The 13,428-nt window shown below is 47.9% G+C and overlaps 1 protein-coding gene across 1 annotated transcript in view; it reads left to right on the top strand.

The window, feature by feature from the left end:
• Positions 1-13,428, top strand: part of PRKCH (protein kinase C eta) — a 212,722-nt gene that overhangs the window by 112,500 nt on the left and 86,794 nt on the right. The window contains exons 3-9 of the mRNA XM_084793213.1: positions 814-964; positions 2,442-2,476; positions 5,894-5,982; positions 7,774-7,903; positions 10,237-10,364; positions 12,916-13,059; positions 13,228-13,401. Coding sequence (XP_084649339.1) covers positions 814-964; positions 2,442-2,476; positions 5,894-5,982; positions 7,774-7,903; positions 10,237-10,364; positions 12,916-13,059; positions 13,228-13,401 — 851 coding nt within the window. The remainder of the gene's footprint in view (positions 1-813; positions 965-2,441; positions 2,477-5,893; positions 5,983-7,773; positions 7,904-10,236; positions 10,365-12,915; positions 13,060-13,227; positions 13,402-13,428) is intronic.

Here is a 13,428-nt window from a genome sequence, read left to right as displayed (position 1 = left end):
AAGATACCTGGGAAACCCCTATCTGTGCTAGGGGGTTAGCCTGAGATAGCCTCTGTTAAACAGGCAGTGGTATCCTGGGGGGGGGGGGTCACATATGTCTAACCTAAAAAGTAAGAGCTGTGACAAGCCTGTTAGTGCATCCTGTAATCCCAGCTACTTGGGAAGCTGAGGCAGGATTTGAGCCTGTCTCTAAGAAGCACCCAGAAGGATGACTGAGTTGGTCACTTAGTGGCAGAGTGCTTAACAAGCAAGCATGCAGTCCTGGACTCAATCCCTAGTGTCAACAAAATAGACAAATGAGCACACAGCCTAAGGTCATGAGGAAAGCATGTTTTCTAAGACATTTTCAATTCTGAAGAAAGGAGAAATAATTTAGAGGGCACTTAAGCCCTCCAACTTGCTCATATATTTAGTATAATTCGCTACAGTCTTCTTTTTTTTTTATGTATGGTAGTGTCTGCATGTGTGTGTATGTGCACCTGTGTGCATAGGTACCACACATGCATGTGTGTGTATGTGGAGGCCGGAGGTCAGCACTGTTGTCTTCCTCTACCACTTTATTTTTTGAGACAGTGTCTCTCACTGAACGTGGAGCTCACAAGTTGGCTAAACTGGTTAGCCAAGGAACCCCCAGAGTCTCCTGTCTCTGTTCCTGCTCCCCCCGCCCCCAAAGCTGAGATTACAGACCTGTGTCACTATGCCAAACTTTTTAAGTGGGCGTGGGGGATTTGAACTCGGGTCCCGATGCTTGTGTGGCTTGTACTTCACAAGTCATATCCTCAGTCAGTGTTTTCTTTTCTTTTTAACACACAGCCACTCTCCAGAGAGACCGCATCTTCAAGCATTTTACCAGGAAGCGCCAAAGGGCTATGCGAAGGCGAGTCCATCAGGTCAATGGACATAAATTTATGGCCACGTACCTGAGGCAGCCCACCTATTGCTCTCACTGCCGGGAGTTCATCTGGTGAGACACCCCACTTACCCCCTCCCCGCTCCTCCCCGCCCTCTGTCTCTTGCTGTTAGAGACTTCTTTGACTTATGTGTGGTTTCAGTAGAAAACGTGGCTATGTAGGAGTGTTCCTCAGATCTGATTTTTGCCTCCTCTGTCGATATGTTGACCCTTGTTTGGCATGTTCAATCCCACTGCTAAGACAATAACAACAAAACTAAATAACTTACAGATCCAAATGTCAGATATTATTTCTTATACTGGTAAGTTCACTGAAGGTGCTAATGAATCCAAAAGCATGACTCAGAGAGAGAAGCTAGTTAACTGATAATTAGAAAACCTGGGGAAAGGAAAATTAACAGCGTTGCTTTGAAGAAGGAGTGGATCATGTGGTGACTTAAGGAAAATAGTTGTGGTGAGAAAACCTGCTTCTCGGTAGTGTCCAGACGCATGGCACATAGTGTAAGCAGCTGTGTGTGTGTGTGTGTGTGTGTGCGTATGTGTGTGTGTGTGTGTCTGTCTGTCTGTCTGTCTATCTATCTACATGTGTTCAGTGTACCTAAACCACACTCTTAACATCCAGTAATTGAGAACTAATGTAATTAAAGGCTGAGAAATTCTAAAGACTTGGGGCAATGCCTTACAAGGTGTAAAAGTGGACAAGCCGTGGCAAGTCTGTAGCCGAATGTAAGCAACAGTTACTTTCAGTGAGAGTCAAAATTAAATGCATACTTATGGAATTTGTAAGCAGAATCACTTCCCTCCCCAACATGAATATGCTCCCATTGAACACATCAGAGAAAGGCATAAATCAAGATATGGGCAGAAGGGAGATGGTGGGGACGTCTGCCCCCCTGTGGACTCCAGAGGGAAATGGAGAGTGCTGGGGCCTGGTAGATTCAGTGTGTGTGTGTGTGTGTGTGTGTGTGTGTGTGTGTGTGTGTGTCTGTCTGTCTGTCTGTCTACATGTATTTACTGCTGCAGTTTGTGTGTGTGTGTGTGTGTTTCTACATATGTTTACTGCTGCCGTGTGTGTGTGTGTGTGTGTGTGTGTGTGTGTCTTTCTGTCTATATGTGTTTACTGTTGCAGTGTGTGTGTGTCTGTCTGTCTGTCTACATGTATTTACTGCCGCATTGTATGTGTGTGTGAGAAGCAGTGAGGTAATGGGGGAGCGCGAGGCTGATCTTAGCCTCCTACACGTGGGATTGGCTTTCACTAAGGATTTAGGAGACAGCTGATGGTAGGTGGATCGGGAACCTCCATCACCTAGTTTATATCAATGGGAGGGTTCTAATCCATCAGCCCATGATGCTCTTTGCGCCTAATGGTCATAAACAAGGGCTCAGAGCAGCACACTGTCCATGCCTCGTCCCTGCAGATATGCTTCTCATAAGGGACCAGAGAACACCATTCCCCTGGAGAACTGTAACTGTAGATGTTATTACTGAACTATTTGACCAACAGTAATTCTTTCCCTTTTGTCTTGAACAGGGGAGTATTTGGGAAACAGGGTTATCAATGCCAAGGTAAGAAAACATGTTTACATCCATCTTTAATTGTGTTTCTTTGTTAGAATATGATAATAACAAGAAAAAGCAGGGCAGGCTGCAAGCCCGTCAGTCCTGTGGCAACTCTCCACAAGTCACATGGCAATCTAGTTCTTACCAGACCCTGGATGTTTTTAACACTTTAAAGGGAATATGTTCATTTGTAAAGCCAAGACAGCCAGAAGAGTGGTGCTGCTTAAAGTCGGCCTCTTCAGTACCGTGAGAGGACTAAGAAGCAGTACCAGCCTGTGAGCATACCTTTGAGTCTCGAAGATAAAGCTTTGGTTTTTCACATTGCACTGTTGGCAGGGTGAGAAGCCACATGCTGATGTGTTAGTGTCACCTGCAGAAGGAATGGATACTTTTTATCTGAGTTAGCTTTATTATTTAGCTTTCTGGTTTGGGGGGTGGGGGAATGAGGGACTGGAGAGGTGGCTCAGTGGTTAAGAGCACTTGTTGATCTTGAAGAGGACCCGGGGTTCAGTTTCCAGCACCCCCATGGCTGCTCACACTGTACGCAACTCCAGTTTAGAGGATCTGACGCCCTCTTCTGGCCCCCGTGGGAACTGCATGCTTGTGGCACACAGATGTACACACACAGGCCACTCTTAAAACTAAAACATAAATTGAATACATTTTAAATATGAGATATTAACATGTACCAGGCCATGGTCTTGATCTCTAGCCCAATGAACGAACAAACCAATGAATGAATGGATGTGAGATTAAAAAAAACCCCACAATTAAATGCAGTTTATTTTTCACAACTCTAAGATAATATCAACTTACTAGCACTCGTGCAGACTTAGAATAAAATAAAATAGAAGCATGAAAGAAACCCCCTCCTAGGTGGGTTTGTGGGGGCTGAGTCCACTTGGCCTTTCATGAGCTCCCCTTATTGCTGGCCCGAGTGTCATTGGTCAGTACATGTAGTGCTGGGCATTTTGACTTTCACTCTACAGGTGACCGGTGACAGCACCACATGGTCTCCAGGGCTAGTCCACGTGTGGATAGGAGCATCCTTCTTCTGTTTTGGAGGAAGCAGTGTAATGTGTTTTTTTACTTAGAAGAACTGATTGGGACATACACTGGTATCTAATTTTTACTTGTATGTATGAAAAATCGCACTGGATTCTCCAAGTTAGGAAAGGTGAGCGTGTAAGTCAGTATAGCGCTTGTAACTGACCTACACGCTGAAAATTCAATCCCAACTGGGAAGACAGCCCGCAAGTCAGGTTGACGTCACTTTTTAACTGGGACCTGCCCAACGTAGGGGCATGCCCTCTAGTGATAGATCTGTCTTATGCATTCTTACGTACAGGGGGATGGTTTACAGATTAAAATACCTGACCTAAAGGTATGTCCCTTATTCCTTTTTCTTTCACACAGCCCTAGGGTATATAAAGGCTGACTTCCAGCAGGTTGCCTGCTTGTTACAACAAATAACAATGTTATTAGGAGGCATGAGAAGGTTTTTGTTTCCATCTCACTGATAGACATAAAACCAAATGCCTGGTAGGAGAGAAGGATGCTGGGCCAACCCTCATCAGAAACACAGGGCGGGTGTCTCAGACAGAGCAGGCATGAGGGCGAGGAAACCATCAGGCCCAGAAAGGCCACTGTGGAGTAATAAGAGGGCCAGTTCTCCAGAAGGACGCGGCCGTGGTTAATGTGTACATACCTGACAATGGGCAGCAAAGCACGTGAGACAAAGGCCCCTAGGACCACGGGAGAAACAGGCAGGCCTATTGCTGCAGCTGCTCTGCCAGTCGTTGCTAGCCTCTGCAGGCAGAAAAGCAGCAAGGCTTAGACTGACCTAAACAGCAGTGTCACAATGTGATTAACTGTCACTCATGGAGTTGCACCAGCACCGGCCAGCAGTAGCTCCTGTGGAACATTTACCAACAGAAATCACCTTCAGGACCTTAAGCTAGTTTAACAAACATGGCAGGGGGTGGGATAGAAAGCACATGAGTCAGAAATCACCTTCTGGACCTTAAACTAGTTTAACAAACATGGCGGGGGGTGGAGGGGGGGAGATAGAAAGCACATGAGTCATGTTGCCAGCCAATGGCTCAGCAAGTAGAGACTGTTTCTGGGCAGCCCGAGGACCTGAGGTTGATCCCAGGATCCCACAAGGTGGCAGGGGAGATCCAGAGCTGTCCTCTGGCACACACACACACACACACACACACACACACACACACACACTCACACACACACACACACATACACACACACACACTCACACACACACCCTGCACACGCGCACATGCACCCAGGATCCCACAAGGTGGCAGGGGAGATCCAGAGCTGTCCTCTGGCACACACACACACACACACACACACACACACTCACACATACACCCTGCACACGCGCACATGCACCCAGGATCCCACAAGGTGGCAAGGGGAGATCCAGAGCTGTCCTCTGGCACACACACACACACACACATACACACACACCCTGCACACACGCACATGCGCACACACACACTCACTCACTCACTCACTCAAATGTTGCACTCACAGATCTCCACCTGCCTTTGCCTCCCAAGTACTGGGATTAAATTCATGTCCGCCATGCTCAGCTATGTGTTCATTCTGCATGAGCTATGTCCTTATATGGCTGAAAATGGGAAAGCATACCACCCAGAGTTCTAACTGCTCAGGCAGCTGGTTGAGCCATTCTGCTAATGTTTATTGAATTGCTTACTCAGCACTCAGCGCCACGCTGAGAATTCTGGGTAAGCCTCAGCCACATGTGGAAGATTTGAAGTAGGAGGCAGTCTAAGGGCTTATGGGAAATCAGAGGAGGAGGGGTAGTTTGGGTCTAGAAAGGGGCAGATAGAGGATATTTTCTGGGGTGAGATACTCCTTGAGCTTACCTTGCCGTAAATGTTAGGTATAGTCACCAGGCAAGTAGGCTGTCTTCAAGACAGGGAGGCAGAGAAAGAGCACATGGTTTAGAGTCTGTTGAATCAAATAGGTCTCATAGGAAAATAATGTCAGACAGCATGGGTGGCCTCTGAGGGGTCTGGAAGCTGGCTGGGTTTGAACACCGTCGATGGCAGTGAGATGCCGCTGGAAGCCTTCAGGCATGGGACAGATACGACCAGGGCCATACTGTGAAAGGATTCCTCTGAGGGTGGGTGCAGGGTGAAATGCAGTCAGGAAGCAGGGGACAGCTCAGGACAGGATGGCAGACCATTTGGACATAAACAAAGGTCTTGCTGGGGCGGTGCCGGCCGATGCAGGAAGGCTGAGAGTGCTGGCTGCCAGTGTGTGGCCACACATCCAGTCAAGCCGCTGGCACGGGCAGCGTTTGTTGACTGCTGCAATTGGCTGTCCTGGGAGCTTCTGATAAACGTGTAATTGCCGGATTTAATCTCCTAGTGTGCACCTGCGTCGTCCATAAACGCTGCCATCATCTCATTGTTACTGCCTGCACTTGCCAAAACAATATGAACAAAGTGGATGCCAAGGTAAGAGAATGCTAGTTTGCTGATTAAGCACCCGTTCTCTCTGTGTGGGCTCTCGCTCTCTCCTGACTCCTCCTGTTTCACTCTCGCCCTGACCCACAGCCCTCCCACATGGTCCTTAGAACCCACAACGGTGCTGCTGGAATTTGTACCTCTGCCCTTGTGTACTATGACCTCACTTTGCAGAGCGATGACTTTGTCTCCTGTGACAAAGTGCCTACCCGTAACTAACTACCCATAGTAAACCACACTAACTAAGGGTTTATTTTGTCTCGTGGTTTTAAATGTTTCAGACTGTCAGAACGGGGAGGGCGCTGCAGAGCAGAGCAGTTCCTAGGAGGGTGCAAAGGAAGATGAGCCTGGAAATCAGGCTGGGGTTTTATCTGCGAAGTTCTGCACTAAGAATGCAGACTCGCCCCAGCCCCCCTCCTGCCCCCCCCCCCCGTCCTGTAAAGCTATACTCCACCGCTTAGTGACTCTATAGCCATGCCAAATAGCACAGCTTGTGAGACATAGCATTCAGAGCATTACACCTTGCGAGGACCCGATCAGTGGTCAGCTGAGCAAAGCACTTGCACCATTCTAAAGAGAGCCCTGTTGGAGCGAAGGAAGCCTGAGCTTATGTACCAGCACCTGGATTGGAGTGCTGAGTCCCAGCACCAATAGAGATCCTGTGAGCGCAGGCCCGAGCCACAGCCTCTCTGTGTATCAGTCAGAGGCATCTGCGCCTCACTTGTGCGTATTTGCAGCAGTTAAATAGAACCGACAAGTATGTTAACTGTAAATAACGCTTGCTAAGCAAAGAGACTCTGGGCCTCCTCCAGCTTCGCAGGGACTCCAGGGAAACGTCTGTGTCTAAAGAGCTCCCATTGCGTTTGCCTGGGACGAGCATGTGCTCTAAATCTGGGACAGAGAAAACAGGGGGAGGAGGGTTTTGACACTTGATGGCCTTGCAGATGCTTGGCAAAGTCCAACTTGGGGACTCATGACAGTGCACATGCATGATAGGGAGCACACAGTGCACATGTGTGATAGGGAACACACAGTGCACATGCGTGATAGAGAGCACACAGTGCATATGCATGATAGGGAACACACAGTGCACATGTGTGATAGGGAGCACACAGTGCACATGTGTGATAGGGAGCACACAGTGCACATGTGTGATAGGGAACACACAGAGCACATGCGTGATAGGGAACACACAGTGCACATGTGTGATAGGGAACACACAGTGCACATGTGTGACAAGGAGCACACAGAGAGAGATACGAGCTGCAGTTTAGAAAGGAAAGAGGCCAGGTAAGCCCAGAGATGACATCATCTTACCCTTTCCCATGATGCCCCTGTAGTTTTTGCTTCATACTGTGAGGCTCACTATAGAGCACATGGTGAGCAGGTACATGAGGATTGGCACATGAGAAGAAACCATTACGTGTGCATTCACCTTGTCTGAACGCAAATGTCAGAAAAAGGCTGGGAGTGCTACGCGAGGTGGCCACAGCAGGGTCACGTTGGGATGGCTTCATTCTGTGACCCCAGGACTTCTGAGCGACACAGAGAGAACTGGGATCTGAATAGAAAAGATGAAAGGAAATTTTAACTTCTCTTTCTTTCTCCAAAATGGCAAGTGGTCTAACCTGTACCCATATCATCTTAGTCTTGTTCATTAACAAAACGTGCTAAGGTCTGAGTAGCTGGAGCTGAGCCTAGTAAAATAACACACCCTGCTCGCATGCCACCGTAATGTTTGGTGTTCACTGCACGACCTGAGCTGTTCTCCTCTTCCTCCAGATTGCGGAGCAGCGGTTCGGAATCAACATCCCACACAAGTTCAGTGTTCACAACTACAAGGTGCCCACGTTCTGTGATCACTGTGGCTCCCTGCTCTGGGGGATCATGCGACAAGGACTTCAGTGTAAAAGTAAGATGCAGAGGCGCCGGCTTCCTACTTCTGGACATTTCCAGACTATAAGCCTTTGAAGCTCTGTAGACTCAGGATCTGACCCTGGGCTGTTCCTTTATGCAGCAGCACCTGAATTGTGCTACTTATGCATCGTTTGTTGGGCTATAGTACATGTAAAGAGAATAGCATCTGATCTCTAAGATAATATTAGAAGGTTAAATTAGATGTTAAGTTTAGACCTAATGTGCTAGTTGTTAGCTACTCATTGCTGAGTGTAGATTGGGCATTATGGGTTTTTGGTTTTATTTATTTGTGTGTGTGTGTGTGTGTGTGTGTGTGTGTGTGTGTGTGTGTGTGTGTATGTGTGTGTGTGTGTGTGTTTCGAGATGGGTTTTCTCTGTGTAGTTCTGGCTGTCTTGGACTTCTTTTGTAGACCAGGCTGGCCTCGAACCCACAAAGATCCTTCTGCTTCTGCCTCCCTGAGTGCTGGGCACTATGTTTTTATGAGGCATTTGGCAGAGGGCTTTTGAAAAAGGGCTCTCGGGCAGATAAGGAGGTGGGCTGAGGCATGGGGAAGGGGAATGGGCAGAAGAAAAAGGTCAGGTTATAAGTAAGAACTGGCTCTCATCAGAAGTCGGCAGCAGTTGAATTGTCACTAGTGGGAGCTGCGTGGGTGGTCTGCAAGAGTCCTATGATGTGGCTGAAGAAATGGGTAGGGCCAAGAGCAAGCACGGAAGCTTTGATGGTGGCTGGCACCTCACCAACTGTACCCAGTGCTGCTCAGAGCTTCTGCCTTTTCAAAGGCTCTGAGTGGGGGTGAAAGCCAACCCCTGGTTAAGGGTTGTGGAGCTATCAGCCTACGGTCATTTCCCATAATGTCTTGGGGTGCACCGGACACACATCAGGATGACAACTCCCATTGGCTGTGCGGAAACTGAGCCTGTCAACAAAAGGCACCATATTTTTGGGAGATGTCCTACTCAGGTGTTTAATCCGAGCACTCAGGGGACTGAGGCAGGAGAAGCCGCAAGGGTTGATCTACATAGTGAGGTCCAAAGAAGCCTGGGCTACAGGGTAGGAAGAAAACACACACAGTCAAACCCAGCCAATCCCTGGGCCCCTTTAGCATCATTTGCATTCTCCTGAAGCAGCAGCCAGCTCGAGGTGAATCACAGTTTTTGGCTGAGCTGTTGCCTCATTAGCGTTCACCTCCGTTTTCTTGAATTCCCAGATAAATGTACAAATCCACGCAGGAAGCTCATCGGCATCCCCCTGTCCACAGTTGCCCAAGAACAGCATACCTGCAGTGACTTGGCTCCTAGAACTTCTGTTTTTATTGTCACAGGGTCTTTCTACAAGGCCACTGTAGTTTGTATCTCTTTGTACCAGTCAATTTCCCATGAAGCCAATGAAGCTGAAGCTTCAGGGCCTTTCTCTGCTTGATGTGGTATTCTTTTTCATAAAGAAAGCTTCCCAAATGACCAACTCAATCCCCATAAAGTCTAGATTGTTCTGTACTTCCAAAGATGGACTGACTCCATCAAAGAGCCATTTGTTGCACATGGCTTTGGCCGAGCCTTGCATCAGCCGGGCCCACTTTAAGAAACCAGATTGGAATTTTATTTCTGCCGATGAAAGATCAGAGCCTTCATTGTCATGGGCAGCTTCACAAGTGCGAGAAACATAGCTCACTTTGCTCACTTCTCCAAATGCCATCTACCCTGACCTTCAAAGGTTGCTTCCCGCCCCCCCCCCACCCCCATGAAACAGTTAGAACCACAGCCCCACCGGATATACTCTGTGGGCTAAAAGTGCCACCCAACCACAACAGTACCCAGAAAGGATCTACACAAACTCGTCTCCTCTCAGAAACCCATTTCTACCTTGGCTGAGCAGCGCCCTAGCCGCGGCATGCAGGCTGCTGCTTTATATGTCACTGTTGATAGGAAAGTGGGGGTGAAGTCGGTTGGCTTGATCCGTTGTCATCTCATCGCCTGCGATTGTCACCGTGACGAACATTTTAATCTTTATATCGGATCTCGCTGCCAAAAAAAAAAAATCACCATTACACGTGATTTAGATGAGTCTATCCCATCAAGTCATGGTGAAGAGAAAGAATGGAAATCTATTGTTTGAAGCCTTTCGTTCTTTAATATGCTAGGGTTCCTGCCTCTGCACAAATCAGAAGTAGCTAAAATGCCAGGACTTGCTCTGAATATGAGCTTAAACTTGTGAGATCACACTGTCAGCCCGTGGCATGCCTCTGTCACAACCCTTAGGCTGCTAATGGCCTCTGAGCACACGCTGACTTGCATCTTTTGTGAATCTCGATTCTGTTTTCTTCCCTCCAGTATGTAAAATGAATGTACATATTCGATGCCAGGCGAACGTGGCCCCAAACTGCGGGGTGAATGCGGTGGAGCTTGCCAAGACCCTAGCAGGGATGGGTCTCCAACCTGGAAATATCTCTCCAACCTCGGTGAGCCCTTTGCCTTTGGTTGTGTTCCGTAGGTTGAAAGTTATTTGGGTGTGGTGAGCTCAAATGGGAGTACAGAGGAACGTAATCTTAGCAAATACACCAAACAGGCCGGCTGCACTTAAAAAAAAAAAAAAGCATATTGTCTTCCAAATAAGAGTTGATTGAGTTATGGCAAGAAATAGTGAGTATGTGTGTATCTCAGGGAGCAAGAAAGGAATTTTTTCCCCCAACCCTCTTATAAAATCTGCTTCCCTTCTTTGGTCTAGTAAGAAACTCAGAATGCAGATGCCTAGGGTAGGGCCCTGGCTTGTGACCAATCTGGACAGCTGTCCAGTAGCCATAGGCCTCAGCTAGAGGTTAAAGGTGACGATGCGCAAGGACTGCAGCGTGTGGCTGAGGTTGTGAATTCACCTCTCGGAGTCTGCAGCGCACAGCCCCTTCCTCTGGATAGCTGGGAGTGGGTGGAGTGTTTTGGTTGTCCTGGCCATTTTTTGTCCTTTGACTTCCCTAAGGGACATCCAGCTGGTGCTGTCCATCAGTGCTGTGGCTGCTTCCCACTTCTTACTTCTGCCTTTCTGGCCCACGTCTGTGGAGCACTGGGAAACAGCCATGGCTGGATGGCTGTGAGATCAAGGGGTAGTTTGAGGGTGAGTTCAGGAAAATCCTAGACCCACTGTGAAGTCATCTCCCAGCGCAGTCACTCTGAGCTTCCTAGTAACTTTGACAGTGGCAGCACTGCATGCCTTTAACCCCAGCACTCAGGAGGCAGAGGTAGGTGGATCTCTGTGAGTTCAAGGCCAGCCTGGTCTACAGAGTGAGTTCCAGGACAGTCAAGGCTACACTGAGAGACCCTGTATTGAAAAACAGAGGGGGGGGGGACTGAGACTAGCTCCTTCACCCCCTTTTACAGAAAGGCTCTTGCCTAGCACAGGGGCTTGCACTAGCAGTGTGCCTCATGACTACAGGAAGGCACTGGAAAAGTCGATCTGCCTGCCTGCTTGTGGGTAGGCAGGAGGATGCTAAAACAGTGAGGTTGAGGTCCTGATGCATTGGATTGGTTGGTCCTGAAATGGGAACCTTAAGAACTTCAGACTGCAATACGGCAGGCTATGTGACAGTTCCAGAATGGGTAGTGCCTCTGTGTCTCTCCAACCAAGTACTTTTAATGCTCTGATGTTTAATACTGGGGAAACCAGATTTACTTGTCATCAGCGCATCGTTAAAAAGAGAGAGCGAGCTGTAAGTAACCAAAGAGAAAAATAGGTTTTAAAGAGGGATTAAGGAACATTGGTTTTGGGTTTTTAGCGCCAACCAAAAATGCAGGTTGGAGTAAAATTTGAGCTGGGACCACTTTTCTATCTTTGAGAAGTTTGCAAGCAATTTGGCAGGAGATCTATTAAAACCACTGTATCTTAAATATAATCTATTTTGTTATACTGTTGTGCCTATTTTGTGGTGTTAAATATATAAGATCCTTGAAGGTTCAGGCTCTGGCATAGTTGGTTTATTTCCAGCACTGCTTACAATTCCCTCTAGGACGCAAAGTCTAGCCATATCCCTTTTAATTAGACACATCAAGAACTTAAAAATTCATATTCTCTGAGTTGGGGGTCGCTCAGTGGAAGAGTGCCTGTCTAGCATGCATGGAGCCTTAGGGTTCATTCACAGCACCTCAAAGGACAAATGCGACTAGGCAAAAAAACCAGCCTCCTGGAGCCTAGAGAGACGGCTCAGCAGTTAAGAGCGAGTTCTGCTCTTGAGAATCAGTCCAGTTCTCAACACCCATGGCAGGTAGTTCACAACCACCTACCTACAACTCCAGTGTATCCAAAACCCTCTGCTGGCCTCCATGACACCCGCACGCATGCGCGCATGCCCGTACAAAGACACACATACATAATTAAAAATAATCAAAACAAATATTTTTTAGAAACAGCCTCCTGTTCTCAAAAAAAAAAAAAACATTTAAAGGGGTAAAAACTCTGTGTGACCACTTTAAAACAATACTCTGTACAATAAGACAATGATTTAGTCGTATTTTAAATAGAGGATGAAAATGTGTGTCTTTGTATACTGTTATGAAAACGTATACTGGGAGAAATCTGGTGGGATTCTAGGTATTTAACATTTACCCATCATATTGCTTGTCGCTCCCTTTTTGCATTGAACTTTATTTATATAACTCAAGTTTTGTATTAGAAAACACATTGTTGTCCCACTGCTGAGACAGGAACCATGAAAACCACCCTTTGCATGAAGCGATCACTAGGTGGCTCTCCTAGGACTGACTGCTCTGTGGTGAAGCCAGTGCAGCAGAAACCAGACTGACCAGCCTAAGGCCCTGGCATCCTGCACACAGAACTGAGCGTATTCTTCACACAGCAGTGCATACTAGCGGTGGATGGTGAGGTGGTCTTCAGTTGAAGATGCTGAGCATCTGCCTGAGACTGGTTCTCCACATGCTGGGTGGAGTCTGAGCCCTGCTCACAACTAGGACGATTCCTCCCCGTCCATCCCCACCATGTGTTCACTGCGTTCCTTCTCCTTGCAGAAACTCATTTCCAGATCGACCCTAAGACGTCAGGGAAAGGAAGGCTCCAAAGAAGGAAACGGGGTCGGGGTTAGTTCCTCCAGCAGATTCGGCATCGACAACTTCGAGTTCATCCGGGTGTTGGGGAAGGGGAGCTTCGGGAAGGTGAGTCTGGGCTTTGGGCGGCTGGATTGAGTTAACAGCCATGCCATGTGTGTGTGTATGTGTGTGAATGTGTGTGTGTGTGTGTGTGTGTGTGTGTGTGTGCGCGCGCGCGCGTGTGCACCTCCACCCTCCAGAGTCTCGCTCATGCTCCCTCCTGCTTTGCTCTAGGTGATGCTTGCCAGGATAAAGGAGACAGGAGACCTGTATGCTGTGAAGGTGCTGAAGAAGGACGTGATCCTGCAGGATGATGATGTGGAGTGCACCATGACTGAGAAGAGGATCCTGTCCTTGGCCCGCAACCACCCCTTCCTCACCCAGCTGTTCTGCTGCTTTCAGACTCCTGTGAGTATAACCAGTGCTCCCCTCCAC

This window comes from Acomys minous, assembly GCF_964271855.1.
Source record: "Acomys minous genome assembly, chromosome: 8".
Classification (NCBI taxonomy): Eukaryota; Metazoa; Chordata; class Mammalia; order Rodentia; family Muridae; genus Acomys; species Acomys minous.
This window is presented reverse-complemented; position numbering and strand designations above follow the sequence as displayed.